General features: G+C 37.2%; 1 protein-coding gene across 10 annotated transcripts in view; it reads right to left on the reverse strand.

Moving 5' to 3' along the window:
• nav1b (neuron navigator 1b) overlaps positions 1–25,436 on the reverse strand; it is a 66,880-nt gene that overhangs the window by 23,404 nt on the left and 18,040 nt on the right. For 8 of the 10 annotated variants that reach the window (XM_028447174.1, XM_028447170.1, XM_028447173.1 and 5 more), the window contains exons 4-9: positions 22,547–23,281; positions 18,267–18,369; positions 16,082–16,438; positions 4,589–4,739; positions 2,113–2,413; positions 500–1,259 (exon numbers count right to left, since the gene is read on the reverse strand). In XM_028447174.1, coding sequence (XP_028302975.1) covers positions 500–1,259; positions 2,113–2,413; positions 4,589–4,739; positions 16,082–16,438; positions 18,267–18,369; positions 22,547–23,281 — 2,407 coding nt within the window. The remainder of the gene's footprint in view (positions 1–499; positions 1,260–2,112; positions 2,414–4,588; positions 4,740–16,081; positions 16,439–18,266; positions 18,370–22,546; positions 23,282–25,436) is intronic. The other 2 variants (XM_028447176.1, XM_028447175.1) reach the window with 1 other exon arrangement.

Raw genomic sequence — 25,436 nt, forward strand, 5'->3', positions numbered from 1 at the left:
TTTTATAGAATGTTCATGCCAATTACAATTACAAAGTCATTTATCTGAATTACGATTCAATTATGATTACAACAGAAGCATGTTTTTCCACTTACGATTACAGTTATAGATGTGTCATAATTTTAATGAATTACAAATTTCACCATCAACACTGGTTTAAGACTCATTTTAAAGTGACATTGGCTGATGCAAATCCTCTATTTTTGTTATTTTGTTCTCTGTATAAGATGTAAACATTATACCTCTGCAATTTGTGCTTTTTTTTTTTACTTTTCTCTATGTGACAGTGGGTTTTAAGATGTTCCAGTGTGGCGTGGGTCTATGTTTCAATGTTTCTCTGAAAATTCTATAAATATACTGTATTAAACACTAGTTACAAATTACACAATTACAATTATAATTGACCCTAACCCTGTTCTAGGGGAAGTAAACCAAACTATGCATTGCTAATACATGGGGTGAGTATTGATACGTTTGAAGGGTCGTGAAAATAATAGACCTTGGTGTAGTCGGTGATGACAGCTCAGGGTATTTGCTGCTACTTGTTCGCCTCAGGCCGTGTAGTTTCAGTGATGACTCCCCTATGGACTCTGACTGAGGGTCCTCTCCTTTCAGAGAGCCACAGTCAATGTCAGCACCCACAGCCTTGGCCTTGGCTCGCTCCTTTTCCTTCTCCCGGTCCGTTTGGTTTACTGGACCTGAACTGGTTCGACTGGTGACTTTACTGCTACAGAAACTTGACTCTTTAAGCCTAGACCCTGAGGGGACCATAGGGACGGGTTTCAAACTCAACATAATGGGGTCAATAGTGCCACTGACAGGCCGTGCGGCAGAGCGACCAATCACACTGAGCGTGCTGGACTTGGCTGGTCGAGGCAGGCTGCGATACTGAATACTGTTTCGGGCGTTAAGCCCCAGGAAGCTCTGCTCACTGCTGCCATCAAAACTGTTCTTCCTCCCTGAGGGTGTTCCTCCTCCGACTGGTTTCACAGGGATACCAGATGACTTGGGGGGTTTTCCCACAGTAGAAGAGCCAGTGGAAATGGTGCTGCCCCCTGCTGTCATCACAGTTGCAGTACCAGTGGCTGTTGGTGGCTTTCGGTACCCAAAAGAGGCTCCAGCCACGGGTTTAACTAAACCAGAGGGAGGTTTACGATGCTCTCTATGATGATCCCTTCCAGCATCTGAACGGGATCTTTGGAGGCCAGAAGTTTTCATGTAAATCCTGGATTTGTCCAGTGGTTTCTCACTTTTTGGAGCTAGACAAAGAAATAAGAAACAATATTTAAAAAAGAGTAGATTTTTTTTTCTTTGCTTATTTTGGTTCATTTCCCTATTTATCTTAACTTGTTTAATTTTTCTTTTCCAAATTATTGTATTGCATTTTTGTACAAACTGTATGATACATGATGAATCTGTGTGTAAGCAAAAACAAAAAAGGCAACCTTGCATCAAGTACTTTCTGTCTTGTATGATTCTCAATAAAAACTAAATAAAAAAAAAAATATTATTTCAATATTTCAGCCACTCTTACATTAAAAACCGAACGGAAGTTTGACCATTACTACTTTTTATTGATTGTGCAATAAACACTGTTTTGAATTTGATGAAAGTTGATTAAAATTTGTGAAGGTAACAAGATTATTTACTACTTTTTAATGGAGGCTGTAAAGCAGAAGCTGTAACAAAAAAATAACACTCAGAGTGCAAACCTTAGCGAAGTGCCAAATCTCTTAATTTATTTTATTTTAAATCGAGTTAAAATGTGCAATCTGTATCCTATGAAAACAAAACTCGATGGGATGAATGACGATATGACCCATCAAATTTCATGATCTGTCAATTACAAACCTGAGATATGAATTCTTTAAATGCGCCAATGATGAGCTCTTTTTAGTTTTTTTCCAAACTGATCTAGAATTAGTATATTGATCTGGATCCCCTCAAAAATTCCATTGTGTATGGTCAATATTTCTCCAAATCTGTTAAGTACTTTTGACATAATCCTGCTGTCAGACAAACAAATACTATTAACACTAGACGCTAGAAAATATTCCAGCCTTGGTAGAGGCACAAAAACACAAAATTTGTTCATTAAATTATCAGACTAACCTGCAACCTTGAGCATGCTCTGTGACGTATGGGTGATTGGGGAGGTCACACCAACAGGAGGGTTTCTGGCCTTTTTGAAACTGCCAGGTTGGCCCACGTTTTGAGGCTTATTCAGTTCCCCTTTTAAACCAAAATCTTCACTCAGGCTTGGCGGTTTCTTCCTCCACTTGCTCGGGGCTTCGGTTTTAAGACTTCCCGTGTCGTAAGTGCTACTGTCGATTTTATGGCCCGCTTTGGTTTCCTCACTGTACCAAGAAAGTCCACTTTCCACCAGGGAGCGCTTTTCAGCGTCAGTGCGGAGCTGCAGAGAAAGATAGAGAGAGTGGGAAAGCAAAGGGAAGAAGCAGGGTAAGGGAAACAATCTGAGCTGTCTTTGTTATCTGTGGAACTGATGGTACAGTACACCTCTACAACCTTTCTACCATCAAAGCAGCATTCCAAAAAAGGACAAGCAGATGAATTGATATGTTCAAGGAAGATTAAGATAAAGGACAATGAATGTCAACAAGTGGCTTTTGCATTCATGGATTAAGGGAAAAACAACACAATGAATAGAGTGAGTTAGTAGCATAAATCCTGGCTCTTTTTTCAAGAATTTTATGTGCAGAAAAAAACATAGCTATCGTGTTTCAAAGAGATGGTCTCCGCGACAAATCCAATAAACCAAACAAAAACAGCTGGAATGCTGAATTTTCCCCATACATGTTCAAACTAACAACCAATAACTTTCTATCGTGCTTATATAATACAGTGTCGTTGGATAAAGATCCTTTTGAAAAGTGAATCAAAAGTAAACACTGAATCTGCTAAAACCATGTGTCCTAATATCATTTTTTGCCCATTAATGAAAGGTTAAAACTTGAAATACGTAATTAGTGAAAAAAAACAAAAAACTGAGATTTTCAGTAAATGTGGCTTTTTATCATGTGATCATTATGTGGATGACAAGATGGACTAAATAGGGCACAAATTAGTCTCTTGATTTGGTAAGAGTAATAATTAATTTTCCAAGACAGTTTGATATTCAGCTTCTGATGTTATAAAGCAAGAAGTTATTACATGAGCAAAATATTTGAAAAAAGAGAGAGTTGTAAGATCTTCAATAAAAAAAAAGTTTTTTTAAAGTTTGATTTTCTATATAAGCTTTAATATCTCAGTTGAAAACAAGAGTTTTCAACTGTAAACAAATTGTGAATTTCTGTCTTTAATTACAAGATCATAAGATTCCTCAGCAATTTAACAGCAACATGCTGAATGACTATCAAACCTAATAAAGACAAAAATGCTCCCAAGTATCGGAGGTCTTGATTTTCTACAGAATAGCAATAATATGAATATGTATTAGATTTAAGTCTTTATTTGAGAGAGACAGTGCACATTAATAACAATATAAATATACAAAAATGGAAATGTGCCTAAGTTAGCGGAAAGGCTAATTTTTATTGGTAGTCCCTTGCCAAGTAATTATGGCACTTTATATAGATAAAAACAACATATATACAATACAGAATACACATAGTAAAAATTAAATTGAGTCAATGTCATGTTTAACAGATATTGTTTTTTAATGTTCCTTGTTGTATTTCTTGTATATATTTTATGTTTTATTGTGCAGCACTTTGGTCAAACCTTGTTTGTGTTTAAATGTGCTTTATAAGTAAATTGGATTTGGATTTGGAATAAAATGATAATTTATAAAAGCAACAAGGAAGTTAATACACAGTGAAAAAATATTACATATTCAATGCTCGCATTTTCGATGATCAACAAGCTATTTATTTGCAATAAATGTGAATGAGTGATGGGAAGTCTCTTACAGATTGTGGCACTGTATTCCATTAATGTGATGGTTTGTATGGGAAGACAGCCTGGCCGAATGCAAGATTTTCTTGATGGTTTAGTGTAGCCTCTTTTAGCTGCACCTCTGGTTGTTATTAGCTAGACTATGCAGGATTTTGCATACTGGACATATGTTTTGTATTTAATGAGGTTTTCCCCACTCAGCAGCTTGTACTTCTGCAAAATGTGACAAAGATGAAATTTGAAGGTGAGAGTTTTTGAGCTTTTTGAGCTTGTTTGTATAAAGATTCCAGTGGTTTTATTACAGTAGAATGTGAATTGGACCAGTTTATCATAGAATATGTAATATAGGAAATGACAATTGAGAATAAGTACTGTATATTTTTGCTGCTTTAGTTGAAAGGGACTTCCTAAAGAACCTGAAATTCAACAAACTAAACTTAACTTTGTGACTAATTATAATTTTTTTTATGTGGGTTTTAAACCTGGGGTTTGAGTTGATATACAGTCCTAATAATTTACATTCTGCTACAACTTCTATGAAACAAAACTAAGTCACAAACAAAGACTTTGGAGTGAACTTAAGGTCTGACAAACTCAACGAGTGGAAAGACAGGAATGCTTTAGCATCTGCTGTTTTCAATGCTATGGTATATGCTATAGAACTGTGGCTTACCATGGCAGAGGAACTTCGTCTGGAACCCAAGGGTGTACTCGGAAGGGAGTTTAGTGAAGAGCTGGCATTAAATTCCTCTGAGCTGAGGTTCTCCGAGCCTTCGCCATCACCATCGCTGAGTCCACTGCTGATAGAACTGCTCTCATCCCATCTGAAAAAAGACATGATGAGTGTTAGGCAAAAACCAAACAATCATCATCTTCAAATGCAGCGTACGGACAGGTGGTAGTGTGTGTGGGCGTGTGCGTGTGTGTGTGTGGGTGTGTGTGAGTGTGTAATGGAGGATAAATTGTAGTGACCCTTCATGGCTGAGTCAGTGCCCATGCCGAATCAGTTCTTTTCCTGTCACTGTTTTTTTTCCTTAGCACTCAAAAAGTCCTTCGAGGCTCTGAATCCTACAATTAGCAGAGGCAGGGACAGGAAAAAGGAAAAAGACCAGATTGTCAGAGACATGGTCACAATTTCCTTTAATCACACAGCTGGACATAAGTTCAAGTAAAAAAAATATATTTAGAGAAGTTGGTGTATGAAGAAAAATATTTTAATTTCCAAGGTCACCATTCCAATAAATAAACCAAACAATACATGCTTGAAACCTACAGTGATTCCAAACACAATCACTAGTAATGGAGCTTCATGGTTAACATTGGGTGCAGATGTTGTTTGAACAATAACTCCTCTGTCAGGGGTGACGTAAAAACCAAATAATAACTGCACAAAAATATCAGCAAAAAGACGTGTGGAGCTGAGATACAGTCACATTTGTGCATTATTCATACATTGAGGCACAGATACTTTATTATCAGTGACATTTGTCTTTAATGCTCCTCAGGTTTCTATGTGTTAAGAGTTTTTCTCTGCCTTTGTCTGCATATGTAGTCAAAGGCAAACAATACCTATAATGCAATCTGTAAAGATAGTCCTGTGTCTTTTAAACAATAAAGAATTTCTTTACACTATATAATTATATATTTAGTATAATGCTGTGAATATCATAATCTTTCTTTAATAAACAAACTGTGGTAAACAATCCTGCACTTTTTTCTAAACATATGAAAACACACTAGATAAATATCCTTAGGTTACCTTGGTGATCCTGATGGCAGCTGAGGTCCCTTTAAAACACGTCTACTCATTAAAGGTTTTATCATCTCTGCCATATTCAAACCTACAACCTCTGTGAGAAAGTCTGTTCCTTTTATTGAGCTTATACAGAAAATACCTTCCAACCCCTGCTTTCCCGTGAAGGCAACACCCCTTGACCAAAAAAGGGACAAATGGGAGGCAAAAGAGCCATAATGTATGCATGTAGCATCTTAGATCAGGACTATTCCTAAAGCAACTACCGTATAGAGAAAAATTGGGATAATGTGTGTAATAGTTTCAATGAAATAATATAGCATTTCTAAAGATAGCAAAAGAGCAATTTTAAAGCAATATTCAGATTAATTCAATGATGATTCTTAAATACTGGCCCACATGATGTATTAATGGTTAACATATTGTAGAAACAATATGTTAACCATTAATACATCATGTAATCATATAAGCAGTGAAATAAAGTGGGAAGCTATTATCCCGAAGTGTAGCCTGTAGTTTCTAGCTTGTGGGCTCATCAACAAATGTACAAAATGACGTATTACTGTCAGATAAAAACGTTTTTCTCACATTTCTCACATACTCTAGAACAAATTAAATTACAAAGTTTGTAGAATCAAAGGGGTCGTTTGAAAGCGTGCATGTAACAGTTGACTAGCCGTCATATTTGTTCACCGTTCTTATAAAAAGACTAATGTAACCAATTTCTACCCTTTACATTTTTATATAGAACACAAATGTAACTGATGAATGTAAAAAAAAAAAAAAAAAAAAAAAAGGAATAACAACTTCTGTGAATGCAACCATGTCGGAAATAAACTGAATAAATAAATAAAATAAATACGGTATAAAATATTCAAATAAATAAACAGATTGCTGTCAAATATCTTCAGGCTTAGTAGGATTTCAAGTCTTTTTTGCTGTACATTTTAGAGTCTCTTCTTTTGGTAGTCCTAACATTTAGTGGGTTGTGAGTTCAAGTCTAGGTGTCCTTTCCTGATGTTCAGTTTGTTAAAGTTCTTTATTAATCAAAGTGAATGTGTGTATCTGATTTAGTTCCTTGACTCCGAACAGGAAAACAGGCAATGAACTAATAGAGTTGCATGGATTAGTTCTTGCTATCATGAAGCCACTCTAATCTCTCATATTTCCCTCAGTTTTTCCTAGTTTAAATGGAATTAACATTACTCAAAAAAACTCTCCACTCTTCACGTTTCAGGGCATCATTAAAAAAAAACCATGATGCAAGGTAAGGTCTGAATCATTGTAAGATGGACCACAAAGCCACAGATGACACAAAGACCTCCAGTGGGGTATGAATAGCCTTACAAAACTGCCCTCCCCCGTCTTATTAGTACTGGAACAATCTTTTGTTGATGATCTCATTAAAATTTGTGTAAACCAAACCAGGAGGTAAGAGACTCCACATGGTCAGGAGGTCTCACACCCTGACATCATCAGTCACATTGAGTTCAGTCCCAGATATCCCTCCTCAAAGACTTCACGTTTTGTTGTCATTGCAAACTCTAGACATACAGGCATTCCATAAACCAAGACGAAGCTTTGATAAGACCATGTTTTGTCTGGCACGGACATTTTAAATCTGTCTATCATCTTAAATCTTTGTTTTGCCTTAAATCAACATTAAATGTATGCTTCAAACTATTTTAGTTTCTTCCAAACTTCACTGGTCTAATCCCAGCGTAGTGATGGTCCTTTGTTTTCTAAGTTTACTGAACGTTCCAAACCGTTTACACCAAGAGAAAGTGTATTTCTCACATTTCCTGTTTATATCGGTGCTTGCTCACATCAAACATCTTGAAGACATGTTGATGCTGTAAAGTCACAGCTGCTCCACATGAAAAACCAAGTGACGTTTGGTGCAGAGTTCTCTTTGTGTGTGCTTGCTTTGGTGTTAGGCCATTAACCTAGAGTGATATCAGTGTGTTTGGGTTATTTACAGGCCATAAAACAAAAACTCAGCCCATCTGTGAAAAGTCACTTCATCTTGTATTAGTAACACTCTGACCTTTGGAAGAGGCAACTTGACTTGAAGTCCAGCTTGAAGATGTTTCATCTCTCAACAAAGGGGCTTCATAAAATCAAAAGTAGACTTTTCGAGGCAGGAATTAAAGCAAATTAGCCACTATTATTAGCTTTATAAAGGTTCCCTGGTAAGAAACTGAGTAGCCGAGAATTTTCACAAACATTGTGCTCTTGCTTAGGTTAAAATTATTTATATTTTCAGTAAATAAATGGCCATAGTGCAATGACATTCTGGCCTTGCAGTATGGAAAACCTTTAAGAACTATAGTGGCAACCATCTAAGGCAGTAGTTCTCAAACTGTTTTGGCTCAAGTACCTCATTTCTCTTATTTCTGAATTCGAGTACCAACTAAAGTGCATAATGATGGAATGAACTAGTGATAACATACAGTACATTTTAAATAATCTCGTTTTGTAAATAAGTGCAAAGAAACAGTACTTAATTTACCTTGTTTGGATAGTGGCCCCATTTTGATATCAATAATTTTTCTAGAATTAGTTTTTGATCATGTTTGAGCTCAGATATTGTTTTACTGCATTTAAGTTGAACTAGATTTATATTTCACGAGGTGAACATACACAAATACAGTTGTTAAAGATTGTGTTGTCTATTTATCTATTAAATCTATTTTAATTTTTCAGAAGTTTCAGGAGACCCCAGATGGGGCCCTGACCTCAAGGTTGAAAAACACTGATTTTGTGGCTCCTGAAAATATTTATTTCTCTCTCTCTCTCTAGTACCCTCTGTAGTGCCATCGCATATCCCTAGGGGTACACGTACCCCCATTTGAGAAACACTCATCTGGTTGGATTGTTTAGTATTTCAATGTTGCTTCCATATGCTGTAATTAATCTAGCATTCCACTGTGAGGCACTAGATTTTTACCGTTGTCTGCTACAGTCATGCATCATTACTCTCTTATTGTGAGGGGCTTGGAGCTTCAAACAAAAGACTGTTTTTTTTGTTTTTTTCTAACTTCTTGATGCAGAGGAAAAACTGGGATTCCCTTTGTTTTATGAGTTCACGAAAGCAGAAATATCTTTAGAAACATCTTGCCCAGTGTGTTCTGTGACTCCCATCAGTTTCATTCACCGGATTCATAGATGAAAAAGCTACAAATCTCTGAACTTCAATCATCCCAGTTTACACTGAGCCTAATCATGACTAAGCACTGGGTAAGTCAGTGGGCTCTAGATGAATCAAAGGCTGCATCTTAGACTGTAGACGCCACATCTCAGGGGCTCAGCAAATGGACTCATTGCCCGATTACTGGACTGGAAAATTAATGTGGAGTCTCCATCCATGTCAGAAAGTAAACCTCCCCCTTACCGATGCAGCCCACAACATAGCTATACTACATCTATGCTACCTTATAGTTTTATGCATTTATGCATTTTGTGTGGGTGTAATCCTTTTTGCATTGCAGACAGCACACTAGCTAGTACTAGAGCATACCGAGTCTACCACGTGCAGACACGATACATAGAAGATTCACACTCCTTTCAGTGTTATGGTCCATTACCCACAGGGCTAAAAGAAGTCCTGGGGGAGATAGTTCAGTTCAGGTTTCTACAGATTCTTGTTTGGAATGAGACTGCACTATAGATTCCAGATGTGTGAGGAGTTGCTTTCTGTGGGAATGAGCTAACTGCAAATCTGATTACAAGCAAAGTGATGATGTTGTATTTTATTAATGATTTATAGTTAATGTTTTATGGATGTTATTGGAAGTATCAGCAGGAATGTTTGTATGTGTTTTAACTATATGTGCTATGAGAATATATTGCATTTATTGTTTGTTTGTACCTCTTTTTTATGGAAATAAAATAAATATGAAGTAAAGTTGAAATTCAATAAAGTGTTGTCAGATATCTGCAGCAAAGAATGTTTTGTTTTTAAAAGAAGTACTATTTAATGTCTTAATCTATCTTTTTTCATCACAAAAAGCCCTTAATTCTTTTTATGACAAACATTAATCGTTTTTGTGGGCTCCCTTTATCCACATTATTCATGTCATCACTTTTAAAGAGAAGGGCAACTTTTATCACAGCGTGGGTCACAAAAATGTTATTGCCTGATCCTTGGGCAACATTATCAACTTTAATGTTAGCGTTTGGAAAAATGACCAATCTGAGCATTAATATAGGAAAGAGTAAAATGTTTAGATCAACTTTTGGAGTCATTCTGTGAGGTTTCCTGTCATTTTGTGTAGCTTTGTTGTCATTTTGTTTATTTCTTTTGACATTTTGTGTATTTTTGCATGTTTTTGTTGTTACTTTGTGTATTTCTGTATGTTTTTGGAGTAATTTAGTGCATCTTGGTCGTCAATTTGTATTTTTCTGTCATTTAGTATATTTTCTGTAGTTGTTTGGTATATGTTTTTGTGATTTTGGTAATTTCTGTAGCTGTCTTGTGTGTTCCTGGAGTACTTATGTGTATTTTTGCTGTCCTTTTGTTGTCGTTTTGTCTATTTTTCCATTATTTGAGGTACAACACTCATTTTTTTGTGCCTTGCCTTCATTTTGTATGTTTTTGTGGTTATTTTATGTACTTTTGTGGTTATTTTATGTACCTTTATATAATTATTTTGCATTTTTAGTGATTTTGTGCATTTACTTCTGGGGATGCTAAAACTAGGATGAAGAAAGCATGTGCCAGTTGCCCATGTCTGGTCTAAAATGTCTACTTTATCCGCCCAGCGTATATCTAAACCCTTCTAATCTAGTCTGATCTGACCTCTCTATATTCTACACCATGTCCACTATTATTATACAATATAATACATTTGAAATCCATTTCTCAGTCTCAGAGCAACAAAAGGACTGCATTAACACCTGCATTAACATCTGTGCTGCAGGGAATTTCTGTATTTTCATTTATTTTTACACAGGCGCTAGCATTGAATCTATAATGGGGTTACCATGGAAACGACATTGCCAGAGGAGGAAAGTAAGCAAAGGCATATATAGACCAAGGAATGTAGGTGAAAATAATGTCATGCTCACACAGTGGAAAAAAGGTTGTACGTTAGCATACAGTATATACTGTACATATCTATACTGCACAAATCTATACCCAAGAATATCACAAATGAAAGAATATGACTTCATGTATTCTATTTGCAAAAAAAGGATGGAAAAAATTAGTTAACAAAAATTATTTTCACAATTAGTAATGCCAGTAATTCTGAGAAAGCCATGAAGCAAAAAATACAAAACAGCTGTATGCGCGAAAAAGATTCCTCCACCCTTGTTGCTACTATACTCTTTATCTTTTTATCCGTCTCATTTCCTTTCTGTGTTAACCTTCTTTCTATTTTACTCCCACCAGTCCTCAAGAAACCCACATGCATCCTCTACAGTCGCGCAGCAGCTATCACACTGACACACAAAGCAGCCCATCACTGGGTCAGTGGAGGACGGTTGCCATGGCAGCACATCCGGAGCCATGTTGCCGCATGATCCGAGGTGTGATGCTGCTGAACCCACCTCCTCTCGCTGTGTGCTACTGTACAGAGACGAGAGCTGCTGCAGCCTCAGTGCTAGCATGGCTTTGCTAGCTCTGACAATATTAACCCAGAATGTGGTTTTCTTGCATATTTGTCATTCTATATGGATATGCATAATGTTTTATTTGCTTTTATTTGTATAAAGCATTGGGTTTCTGTGTCTAGTTTGCCTGGGTAATGATCATCAATGAAGCATGCATTCCTGATAATAGTGCCTTGTAAGTACTCAGAGCCAAATGAGACTTGGTGGGACTATCGATGAACCAACAAGACATTACTGAGTCAAATTTCATAAAAATTGGTCAATTACAAACCAAGACAGGATTTTTTGTAAGTTGAGAGCCTTTACATTTTCTGCCCCGTCTACCTGGAACGACGTGCAGAAGGACTTGAAATTAACACATCTTGTAACTCTGAGGGAATTCAAGACAATTATACAAGAAAGAGAAATAAGTTTAATTGGATCTTGGATCTCAATTAGTTTTTTTACCGGGTTAAACAAAGAATATTGATTGATTGATTGAGTTTGCCTAGAGAATGATCAATGTAGCATGTATTTCTGGTAGTAGGGCCTTGTAAATACTCAGAGGCCAATGAGACACGGCACGACTATTGAGGAACCAACCAAACATAACTGAGTCAAATTTCATAAAAATTGGTCAATTAAAAACCGAGATGTGAATTTTTGAAAGTTGAGAGACAGCGATGAAATTTTTTTTGATTCTTAAAACTGATCCAGAATCTGTAAAGATCTGGATCCACTCCAAAATTTAATAGAATCTTCCGTAACATAAGGTCTATCATAATGTAGCAAAAATCTGTTTAGAACTTGACATAATCCTGCTAAAAGAAAAACAAATAAACGCCGATGATAATATTACCTCCTTAGCGGAGACAACTAGAGCCAGAAATATTTTAAACAACTCCACCTTCCGTGAGTCAGAGAACGGTTTAAAACTGCCACAATGACCAGGAGCTGTCAGACGTAAACCACATAATTCGACAGAATACGGACAAGAGATAGTTGGACTCTGTGGAGAAGACCAACACTTCCTTTAGGCGACATAAGGAGCTATCGGCAAAAAGCAAGACGTGACAAAGAAGGGCGAAACGCTTGGTACACCCGTCTTTGGCTTACAGTGGTATTCAAACTAAACTATCTGACCAACTCATTTAAATTATACCCAAACTCTCAACTCTAGCATTACTTTCCATTACTCTTGGAAATGCACAAAATCTAAATAGTGAAATGAATACTAGTAATGGAAACGCCTGAATTAAAAAAAAAAAAACACTCAAATATTGCGAAAAGGTTTTTACGCTTTCATGAGGAGGATTTTCAAGCGTTTCGATATTGATGTATCGCAAAAGCACAATGGAGACTTTTTCTGCAATTACACGTCACATAAACCAATTCTCTCAGAGAAAACATGGCGAGGTACATGTGGACAGAAGAGGAGACCGAGAAATTTTTAGCATTATATTTTGAGATTATTACTGTCACTTTAGACAGCAAACAAAGGAATGAGGAGTTTTTAAAGAGGTTTGGAGAGACGAGGCTCCTGCCCAAAACAAACTTGTAAAATATTGCTTTAATTTTGCGAAAAACTATAATGGAAACACAGCTTCTGTCTACCGGCACTTTTAAGCAACCTTTTAATTCCACTTTATTCATCTCTTACCATACATTCTAGTGGCTGATGCCCAGATACCAATAATGGTTACAGAGGTTTTAAAAAGCCAATATCAGTTATTATCGACTGGGTTATTGACAGATGTCAATTAATCAGTGATAGCTAAAATTAACCCGATTAATCAGCCGCATTGACTAAACTTTATTTAATTTCCTTATTGATGTTTAACAACTGGTAATAGGACCTCTGAACTGACATACAAGAACTCATAATGGATACAGTTGTTTATTAATAGAATTATAAAATAGTCACCTTATGCACAGGGAAGTACCTCTTTCTCTTTTCTAATAACTCTAATATTTAATCATATCATTATTATCGCCCTCCTACAAACTAAACAACATCAAATAAGTTGTTTTTTTATAGTTGTAACGTTAACCCGAACCAAAATGCTGACACAGCAGCCACAGTTAACACACTTAAATGTCCCTGGACGCTGATGAGTTGTCGCAGCTTGAACACCAGACGTGGAAAAACAAACCATACACCAGCGGGCTAATGTGATAACTACTGCCTCGATGAACCAAACGCTGTAAAAACTGCTTGCAAGGGAGCAAAATCATATGTGCGATGGTTAAACCTTGTCCACATGTTCCTAAGAATGTGACCACATGACACATTTATGAGTTAAGTGAAGTCATTACATCTCTTTTCCATTGGCGGAGAGAGTCACTGGTTGAGGCACGCTGGTTGGTGGTAAAATGTTATACTTCATCTTCACGCAAGACTCAGTGACTGTTAAACTAATATAGAAAAATAAATACATTAATATTTAATATTGGTGTATGCTTTTAACATGCATACATTTAAATGAAGGGAATTAGTTTAATAGTAAAAACTACACAAAAAACATTTGTATTGAAATATTAGAAGATATGTCGTAATATGTGAACTCTGGCCAGAGGGTCTAGAAAAACCTACATTAGAAGTGTTTTAATGCTTGTAATTTGATGATGAAATAAATAATAAAATACTTTAGATAACTCTGGGAGCAGATTATTTTGAGGGAGTCAAACAAATTACCGACATTATGGACACATTTAGCCAAATGGTCAGTGCCGTCTGCTCTGCATTACTTCATTTCCATTACTTACTGTTAGTGACTCGCAGCCAAATGAGAGAGTGGGTCTAGGAAAAGCTGACCAGCTTTTCCTTCGCTGTCATTGGTTGTGAAGTATCACTCGAATGTCACTGATTACTTCAGGGCTGACATTTACTGAAATAAAATCCCCAAACCTGCTCACCCATCAGTGATGGAACGCTGCAATCAACGTTACAGTCGGTTTTCTGTGGGTTCCCATGGTTACACAGAAGGAGCCTGATCTATTTTCAAGAGCTAGGAGCTAATGCCTCTCAATGAGCTGAACTGTGTGATTGTGACAGTGGATGTAGTACAAATGCAAATGACTCTGAGACTCAGCAGGAAGATGTTGGGAGAAGAAAATTAGAGCATGTGCTGCTTCGCCTGTTTTAAAGCTTAGATTGGCAAGTTATTTACACCAAAGGTTTGTGTTTATCTGGCAGTATTAGTGTCTTAGCACCAGTTATTAAGATAAAGGCTTCATATTAGAGGTGTCCCAATCTGATATCAATATCGAATATCGGGCCGATATTAGCCTGGAAACGAATATCGGATTCAAATTTACGGATTTACCAATATTTTTTATTTATTTTGAATCCATTTTTTTATTTATTTTATTCAATTGTAGAATACTGTAGATATTATGTTGAAGGTTAAAATGTGTATAACCAATTGGTTAATAATAAATGGGTCAGTTTTTCTCATACTTACTGTTGCTTACCATTGTTCTCTGAGTAACATCAATTGATCAAGCCTTTTCCAACATTCCACACTACAAAATAAGTAATTACTATTCTTTTATTAAAATAAAAAAAAATTAAATGTATTATTCATGCTGATATCGGATTAATATTGCTATCGGGCGATACGCAAGGCTGCAATATCGGTATCATATCGAAAATGAAAAAGTTGTATCGGGACATCCCTACTTCATGTCACACAAAAAAAAAAAAACCAGTACAAGTTCTCGACAACCACAGAGTCCTGATCCACAAAGTAGAGAAGACAAATTAAAGATTCAAGGATGAACCTAAAATCCCTGTGCTGGCATTTTCCCATTTTGATTACTCTAGTGGCCCACTACAACACATCAGAGGCAGTTTCCCCCCTAAAAAACCCCAACAACAATTCAATAAACAGTAATTGATACAAAAAAACAATTCAAATAAACTAAAATGCAGACATCACCTTGTAATAGTAGTTTCACAGATAAGCTGAGAAAAAGGAAATTCAGGGCAGTTTTAAAAGAATCTCAGCACACTGACGTTACTTAGAGGAAAAGACGCATTTGACTTGATTCCAATTCCATTAGTTCTTTATCAAGCCATCCCATCATAACTCATTTTCATTAGTTGTTCATAAAATACCCCAGCATCTTTACACATGGAGGTTTGAACAAAACATTTCAGATCCAACAGGGACATAATTACACATTAATTGCATTATAGTTCGATGGTTTAGTTTCTTCTTCAATTAGTAGAGCCTCTATTAGTTTTTTTAAGGTTTTTTAAAGTAGTGAGTAAGAATGTGACCTGGCATTAAAGACCTCAGAGCTCTCCAGAGGCTGATCTTAAATCCCAATGCACGTGATAAAAGCTTCCACAGCATACTGCGGAACTGTCCTTGATTTCTTCTTTCTGATGCTCATTTCCAGCTGAGTGATTGGGAGAGGAAAGTAGGTTAAGAAGCACAGTATGTAAAGACACCGACTAATAGCCAGAACCAAGAGTGAATGGAAGAAAAGAGTGAAATAAAGCTTTCAACAGGTGTGACATAATGCTGCTTGTATCTCTGAAGTCAAACACCAGTAAAAGGTGAAACGCTGTTCCATTTAACTAAATGCTCGCCTGGAGCAGTGGTAGCAGTGGTAGTAGCGTTAGCTTGCTCACTTAGAAGATAAAGAAACAACCTTTCTCACAGCATTTCAACTTAATGTCTATAACAGCACAAATTGAACCTGTAAATACTGCAGATTTTTGGGAAAAAAATCCTTCCTCAGATACTGATTAGCTAGTGTCGTCATGGTAACAACAATTACAAACCCCCTCATCCCCAGAGTCCTTACCCATTAGCCAGGTTGTCGTCGTCGTCATCGTGCGGCAAGCTTTTACCCAGAAGGTCACTATCACTGAGGTAACCAGACTTCAGGTCGGTGTCGTCCAGGCTTTCTATCAGTTCAATGCGAGACGCGCTGCTGAGTCGACTGGAGCAGCGCGCTGGCATGGTGTGGGCGGTGTACTGGGAGCCAGCCTTGTCTGACTGGTACCCTCCACCTGTAGAGGATGGGGCATCTCCTGCTTGGAGGCGTGGACTGGATTGGCCGTGGCGCCAGGAAAGAGGGGAGGAGCGATTGGACATGCTTGATATGCTGCGAGCATTGGTCTCATCACTGTCATAGCCCACGTTACTGCTGTCCACACAGCTGGAGACACACGAGGAGAGAGAGAGAGAATCTGAGATTTGCTTGATAGCAAAGTATAGAAACCTGCAGTGGTTGTTTATCATTACTGAGCCACATACAACAGTTGTGATGTGTTCAGAGACTAATGTTGGAAACATTGCCTGGCAATCACTTTTGACCTTATAAACCTGTTACCTGCAGTACTTGTATATAAATATATATATATCTATATATATACTTTATATTTATATTCATTATTATTATAGTGTTTCTGGTTTGTTTTTTGTTCTTTGCACATCCACCAAGTTAAATTTCTTGTATTGCTTTTAAACTGTACTTGACGAACAAAACTTTTCTAGATTCTGCTTCTGACTAAAAATATTTGTCTAGGTTTTCCTTAGCTACATTACTAACAAGACAAATAAAAAACATTTAAAAAGTTATGTAAACCAAAACTATATAAAAATTTATAGATATTTTTGCTAACTAATAAAAACAAAAGCATAATGGGATGAAATTCAACCATAATTAAGTTTCTTTTTTAGAAGGTTTCCAATCAATACTACTTGCGTGGAGGGCGGGACAAGCCAGTAAGTGATCCAAATAAGAAGTAAGCCAATTGTGTTTCCAGACGCTAGATATGTCATGCTGTCTTACTCATTGATCACATTAAATGTGTCTGTGTCTATTTACGAACAACATACAACATACTCTCCCATATCAGGTTGATCAATGGTTATTGAAGCTTTTTAAAAAAAGCAAAAACTCTTGCACTTCAGATTTTGTCAACTAAATTCTAAATGTCATTTAGTTGACCAAAACTAGACAATAACTGAAATAGGCCTGATGAATAAAAATTTAGCTAAAACCAGGTTGAATTTTAATCAAAAGACTAAAGTTAAATCAAAATGTGCTTTCAATAGTAACATTGTTCTTGATACCCAAAAAACAAAAAGGAAAGATGATCTGATCTCTCTGTGTTGGACTACACAAAAAATAACGTAGAAGTATGCCCACAACCTAATAATAACCCCATTGACTGTTAGTTTATTCTTTTCTGAAAAGGCATCAGGTTGTGCATCCAAAAAAACCAGCATAACACAGAATATTTTCCATCGCCCAGTTACATAACTGCATATACTGGGTCAGCTAAATAAATTATGTAGTAGTTTGGGCTGTGATTTCTTTTTTAAATGTTGTACATATACAACATTTTTCACACAGAATCTTTCACAAACGTATATCATGTTTTATTCATCTACATCTAGAGTTCATAATATTTTTAATCTGAGTATAGCTTCACAACTAAATCTGATGGCTGATGCTTGTGAAAACATAAAACACCAACATTTGGAATAGAACGCTGGTTAAAAGCCATGGTCGACCACGGTCTGTCCATAAATAGGTGGTTGGTGAATACTTACTGTAACTCTAAGTGAATGACATTTAACTAAACAGGATTCCAGCTGAACTTAGTCATCCAAAGAGCTACAGAGTTGACCATTATTTTCTCAACTAGTGACAGCATTGACTTTGACGTCTCGTTGACACTGCAAATGTTTTTTTGTTTCTTTACTTTTTCAATGAGCTAAAACAAAAAAAAAAAAAGTATTATCGTGTACAACTATTACACACACATGGTCCGTTTCAGCGGAAAGAAAGCCAGATGTGCACCAGGTGGCAACACAACTGTTCACACATGGTTATGTTACACATCAATCCAACCAGCTATTTGCTGCTTATGTCATACTGCTCACTTTAAATTGTCCTCAAAAGTTGCATCTCGTACATGAACAAAAACAAGAAACACATTTATAATCCATGCAATGTGCAGATAAATCATAGTTACCTGTGGCTTAGTTGGGTACCCCGAAGACTGGACATTGTGTCTTCTAAGTTCTGGCGGAGATCAAGAACATTTTGCACAGTTCTCTTCCTCTGGGATTCGGGATCTGAGGGTAAATCATGGAAAACAAGATATTAAACATTGTTAAACAAGCACTTTTATTGCAGAATGTGTTTTCGTAATCAGTGCATGTTTGGATGCATTTACCATCTCCAGATGGATTTTGTTCTCTCAAGTATAAAGTGTTTTTGCAGAAGTGACAGGTGTTTTGAATGAAAATTCACACCTGGTGATGTGCTCAGCTCACTTTATGCAGATACATTTCATACTAGGGATGTTGAAAAAAAAAAAAGATTCGGCGATATATAACGATATTACATTGCGCGATTCTCAGATCGATTCAAAATGCATCCATATCAATTTTTTTTTTTTTTTTTAAATCAAAATGTATTTATTTTGTACCTTTTTTTAACCAGGAAAGTCTTTTCCACTGCAGGAGACATGGCAACTGCACAAAGAAGTGCTGAAACCTGGGCATGTAGACAAGCTTGTGTTTTTTCAATAAAATCTAAAAAGAAAGTACTAACTTTCTGCATTTATTTGTTGTTCTAGGCATATACCTCAGTTAAATTTCACTAAAGTCATGTTGCACTAAAGTCAAAGTTGGTTTAAAAGCCACAGACAGATTGTATGTTATTTTTTTTTATTTTAGGTTGTTGGCACATGGCATGTTAAAGCCAATGTTTTGAGTGTAAAATTTGCCAATAAAATACATTTCATACATAATGTTCTCATGAAGGTGTACACATTTACAATTTAGTTGTTTAAGAAGTCATATTTTCTTTTTTAAATCGCAATAATCGCCTTATACTTTATTATCAGGATATATTGTATTGTATCGTATTGCTAGATGCCAGGCAATCGAGCCCTATTTCATACCATTCATTATTTTGCCATGTAAAATCTACTCTATCCTCATTTCCACTGCCTTGATACAGGCTAATAATATGCATAAAACTCAGAATCAGAAGCAGATTTGTCATTTTTCTTTTTTGTCTTTAAAGGCTGAACAATATCCCTGAATTTTAGCTGATGTGAACATGAAAAATCTGTATCAGCATGTATTTATCTGATGCTTCTAACAACCCAACTCTAAAATAGGTCAATTGAACACAAAGCACATTGTGATTGTGTACTGTGTGTAGTAATATGCACTACCCTAGCTTCTGACAGCCTGCATTGCAGTGATGCCTTTGATAGTGAAATAAAACTTGGACAGAATACTGAATCAGTCTCAATCCTGTGCTTTGACTATATAACTCCAGGGGTGCTACATATTCAACCAATTATTTGTTGCCAGATTTTGTCTTAGTTTAAATCGCTGTGAAATGTCAAGAATTCAACAAATTTTATTTGAGTGGATTGGCGTTCTTATTTAAGGTAGATATTTTAGGGGCAGTTTCTACAGCGTGGAATTCTTGACAATTAACGGTAAAATGGTTTATGGTATCAAACAGTATCTTCAAGAATACATTTTTCATGTTAAGAAGAAATAATTCAATGCATATATTTGCACATGGTGGAATGCAGCGCTACAGTGGATTTAAACAAACTTGCCAGGTGGGTTTCTTTTGGGGGGGGGAGGTTTTTGCACGACTCGATGAAAATCGTAACCTCAAGCTCTCCTGATGGTTCCCATCTTGTCTGTTAGTGTGTTCTCCCCCAAGTATGCTTTTAAAGATTATTCTATACATCATCTAATATATCATATCTTTTAAAAAATTTTTTTTTTTTCTTGAATAACATAACTACTAAATTTCCTCTATTACCAGAAAACAAAAACAAAAACACAAGCAGCGCAGTATAGATTCAGAAAACATTATCAGTCAACAAAAACATTTTAATTCTGTCGACTGTTCGTAAGCTACAGTTTAACACAATGAACAATATTTCCATAATTCCAGTATGCGCAAGTTGTGTCTTTTTGTGAAAAATAGTTTAAAACAAAATAATTAATTTACAAAATCACCCTGTCCAGGGTACTCCCCCACCTAGCACCCAATGACGGCTGGAGGTAGGCAGGCACCAACAGACCCCCGCGGCCCTGAAAAGGAGCAACGGTTTGGGAAATCGATTAATAGAATTTACAAAATAACAACCTAATGAAAGCTTAAATCTTAAATTTGTCAAATTGATTTTATGTTATTTTATGTAAATTGTTTTTTGTTGTTTTGTTTTAAACTTGCACATGTTGAAAATATAGTTCATTGAGTTCAACTGGTCAACTCTATAGCTTGTAACCAATTTCTCACAATGTAAATTTAATGAGGCAAAAGCTGATTCAAATTTGTAGCTAAAAAAAATCTACTCTGTAAGAATTCATCAAATCGTCCTTCCAAAAGAAATTAACCCAATTTTTTAACTCCTGAAATTTAGGTCATGTGATAAGTGCGTTGATGCCTTCAAAGTTAATGAACAACCCACAATAGTATTTTAATAAACAACCCTATGAACTAAGCTGATCCTAACATTGGTAAAGAGACGTGTTCAGAAATTGAAATATTAGTAATGAGATGAGCAGCTGCAGAGTACAGCATTTATCTTCAACAATGCATAGACTATGGTAAAATAAACCTATTTTACCATAAAAAAGTCAGTGGTACTCTATATTCCTACAATATCAGAAACTGGTTTATTAAGCAGGGAAACAGGAGTCTACTTATAAAGCATTTTTACTATGTTTTTCACCTTAGCTACTGCATAGGAGTAACTAATACTTAAAGCCATCATGTGGGGAAGGGACTGTAGTTTCTAACCACAAAGCACCTTCATTAGCAGCGGATTTTGATAATTGCTAGAATTAGCTCCTTCACAGGCTTTATTTGGTGCTGGAGAATGACCTATGCCATCAGACTGGCATTAAAGTGATCAAAGTGACAGCTCAGAAAGTAAAGATAAGAAAATTAGAGATCTTTAAATATCATCCAGCAAACTGTGGCAAATTTGGTTAATGAAGAATCAACATGTATTGCAAAAAAATCAGAAGGGCTACCAGTTAGTTTAGTGGTACTCCTCGTCACACACACACAAAAAAAAAAAAACAAGGATGCTGCACATGTTTTTATTGAGTCATGTCAAGTGTTAAATTTGGTTGCAAGATGTCAACTCAGTAAGTGTGACTAACGTGAGCAATTGGTGTCCATACAGGATAATGAAGCATGGATAACAGATGATATCCCCAGTGCGCTGATTTATATGCAACAGGAAGCATCGTTGAGCTTATGAATGGTATATGAATAATTTGTTAACTATGGATGAGATTTAACAATGATAAATATATGAAAAGTAATCTTATAAAGAATGACACTCAAATTTTATCATTTAAAAGCTAAATTTACCTAATGTGGAATATGACTGCCCTAATAAAAATAAATATATAAATCTAAACACAAGACAAATATAGTAACTCCATCTTCATCATGTGACCATTGGTAATAACAAAAAATTAAATCCAAAATTAGTTGAACATGACGCAAATGTAATGTATATACAACAAATACTATTCTTTTACACTGTTACAGTATATATTCAAAGCTACACAAAGCCATTTTCTTGATCATTACCATAGTAACACACAGGGTGTAAACCATCTGTCAGCACATGAATGAAGCAGGGGGAGGCTAAATATGTGTCTGCACCTCAACAGCCCTCACTACGACATGCTGTCATTTCCATTTTAGGCTTTTAGACGTTTATTTTGCATAGAAATTAAACCCTCGAGTCCATCGGCACATGTGTCAGTTAAACAGATGCACAAGGTCAATGTGTAGGTAATAAGTCGCGAACCAAAAGACAAAGCAATCGTATTCCACTGAATAGTATTAATAGTATTGGATCACACCTCACACACCTGAGCAACATGCTGGGGTAATAAGAACAAAAGAGAATCATTAACATTAACCATTCAGCTGCATTCAAGAGAATCAAGCTAAAGCAGCAATCGGAAAATGAAGAGGAATAGGAAAAGGAAGAGCAGCATGCTTAGCAAGCACAAGGATCCCCGTTTTTTTTTTTTTTTCTTTTCTTGTCCTCAATTGCAGTGAGCGGTAAAAGCCAGAAAGGAAATAGTAGATCTGCAGCAGGGAGTAGGTGCTGCATGGTGGCTGATTCAAAGTGGGTGTGTAGCCCACTTGAAGCATTGTTGAAGCGTCGGATTCATGTCAAGCTCTGGGGGGCTGGGGGGTGGAGGGGTTGAAGCATCATGACTTAATTAGTGTACTCACCTAATATTTGACTGAAGAGCAGCTGCTCCAGGTCACCGAGCACGGTCACAACCAGCTCCGGATCCACCTTCAGGAATTGCTTGTCTTCATCTCCCTGGCCCTTGGAGGCAGACTCCCCTCCAGCTCCTGCAGGAGTTTTCTTTGCGTTGGCCTTTGCCTTGCTAGAGAGAATCTCATCATCTGACTTTCCATCCTCAGGAGCCTTGCTCAATGGCTTCACCTCAGCGAAAGGACCTCGGGGTATACGGCTCTGCTTACAGAGGGAAGAGGGAGCAGCTAGAGGACTGAAGGGCCTGGGTTTCCCCTGGAATAGCGTGTGTTCAGATTTGGAAAGGTTTCTGGAAAGAGGGGCTCCTCCTCCGGCACTGCTGCCACCTCCTGCTGCCTTCAGCTTGCTGGCCTTGCAATGCCCTGCTCCGGGTTTGCCCATGTCATCACACCACTTTGGCTCGTAAAGGTGCAACTTCTTCTCAGCATCAGTGAGCACAGCCAGGTTTGTCATCGACCTCTGCTTGCGGAGGTTGGAGGGAACTGGTATCCTGCCCTCGGAGCTGCCTGCACGGTAGACCTTCAACTCCCCTCGCTGAGTGCTCTGAGGCACGCCGGGCTTGGCCTTCTTAGCTGCAATTCCAACTCCTTTGCCATCAGCTTGGCCGTACATCTTTGTGCCATCCATTCTCTCCATCCTCAGGTCTCCCTCTCTGGCTTTCACACTACTTCCAAGAAGCATGCCTCCTGTGTGAGACCATCATGAAGAACAGCAGCAGCTTCTCACTTTGAATGCATTAAAAAAAGCTTTTTTTTTAAGCCAATCCTGCAGTGTACCTCCTTTCCTCCTCTGAATCCCTTCCGTCTTTCCCCTGACAAGCTGCTGCAGCTGCAGCTGTTGCAGTGCTGCCCAGGCGATCTCTTTCTCTCCGTTCTCCTCTCATTCGTTTCTTCACACTCCTCCCTTCAGCAAACCCTCCCACCCTCCCTCCACAGACGCAACAGCGCTGCCTCCTCCCACTGCTTCCCACTACCTCTACCTCGCCTCCGCCTTCCCTCTCATCCTCCCTCCTCCTTCCTTCATTTTTCCATCATTAAAGGATGCTTTGCCGTGTCTCAGCAGAGTAGATAAAATGTAAGAAAGCCACGACTAAAGATTTCCCGTCCCTTTTGAAACCAGACAGTCGTGCTCGAACAACCAATAGTTTCCCACCAGCTCCTTCGATTCCTTTGTTCTTCCCCTCCCCCTCTCTTCACCTCTAGTGTTCACCGTATTGCATTCAGAACACTAACGTGATGCATGACTTGTCGAAATGGAAGTGTTATTTTTGTGTCTGAGGCAATACACATTGAGATATGCTATACCATGTGTTATATTTACCATTTAATAGCATGAAAATTGAGCTTTATTCAGGTCAGTGTTAGGGCTGGGCCATATGGACTATAACTCATCGATATTTATGACAATATCAATCTCAATAATTTTTATTCTAATGAAGTCTAACCAGATGGGTTACATTTGCTGATGCGAAATGCAACACAGGCACATTTATTAACAAACGGTTGCACAAAATGTGCCACTTTTGGCATTTTCTTCAATAAAGGACAGCATGTGTGGCTTGTTTAGGGGAAAGTCTGGGTTAGGACGCACTCAGAAATCCATCTAACTGTGTTTTTAATGGTGTTCTGAGAAGCAGTGAAAGCAGCGACACCTAAAAATAGTGTTTTAAAACAAAACAAGCTATAAATTGATATATTGATATAGGCAATATATTTTATTGTATTTTTCTATACCACCAAAATAGAAATATTTCTGGAATATTGAGAGTGTGGCAATAGTGAGATAAAATGATCAAAAAACGTGGCAAGCAGTGAGACTCGGCATGTCCGGGAGGAAGAGGAAGTTGCGTGTGTGGAGACTGACGGAGGGAGAGACTTGGAGGAACGCCAAAATACAGTAAGAAATCCATTCAACTCTGACCTCGATAGCAAATTAATAATAAGTTTGCTATCAAAAGCCTGGTCTCAGTGTTGTTTTTGTAGTTTTATAGAAGGAAACCAATGTTGGTGTCCCTAAAGCAAAAAAAATGCTTCAAAGTCACTAACAGGTTTTTTCAGAAAATGCCGTTTTTCTCAGCTTTTTGTCACAAACTGGCGATTTGTGTGAAACTTGCAGAAGAACGAAACAAGTATTCTGTGGGTCTTTAAAAATTAGTCAAATTGCTCTAAAACGGCTGCCACTGAAGGGGTAGAAATTTTGAAAATGGCTGGCACTGAATGAGTTAAAGAAAACACATGAGACAGTTGGAAACAGGTGGGCAGTGATGCCCACAACATGAACAAAAAGACTCTGGCTTTAATACCTGTTCATCTGCCAAATTAATGACTTGATGTTTTTAAGCAGAAAGAATGAAAACATTTTAAAGGGTGAGTAACACACCCAAGCCACATTAGACACACAAAGATTCCCTGGCATGGAAAAGCATTGACATTTCCTGAGCAAATTATATTCATATTGCCGCAGATACATCTGAGTGTCATTTTTTATACTCCTTTTCTTTGAAAACATTTAAAACACATCTGTCTCTGAGGATTATGGAGGCTACAGTTCCTGAATGTAAGGCCCTTTTATCGGCTGCATGTTATCTAAACCAGACTTCATGGCTCATCACAAACACAGCTGCCAAAGAAACGTTACTTTTTCCCATAAACTATAGCCAGAAACAACACACATGGTAATATAGGATGTCTGCATGGTACATCCCAAAAACATCTGTCCATGTTTCAAACTCAGCTTTTATTCCAAGTACATCTTACTGAACAAAGTCAGCTTTTTTTCTTTTTCTTTTTTTTAACCAACCAGCATGGCTAATTGAAGCCAAGCTAGAAGCCGCTGGACATG

The sequence above is a fragment of the Gouania willdenowi genome, chromosome 5 (assembly GCF_900634775.1).
Source record: "Gouania willdenowi chromosome 5, fGouWil2.1, whole genome shotgun sequence".
NCBI lineage: Eukaryota > Metazoa > Chordata > Actinopteri > Blenniiformes > Gobiesocidae > Gouania > Gouania willdenowi.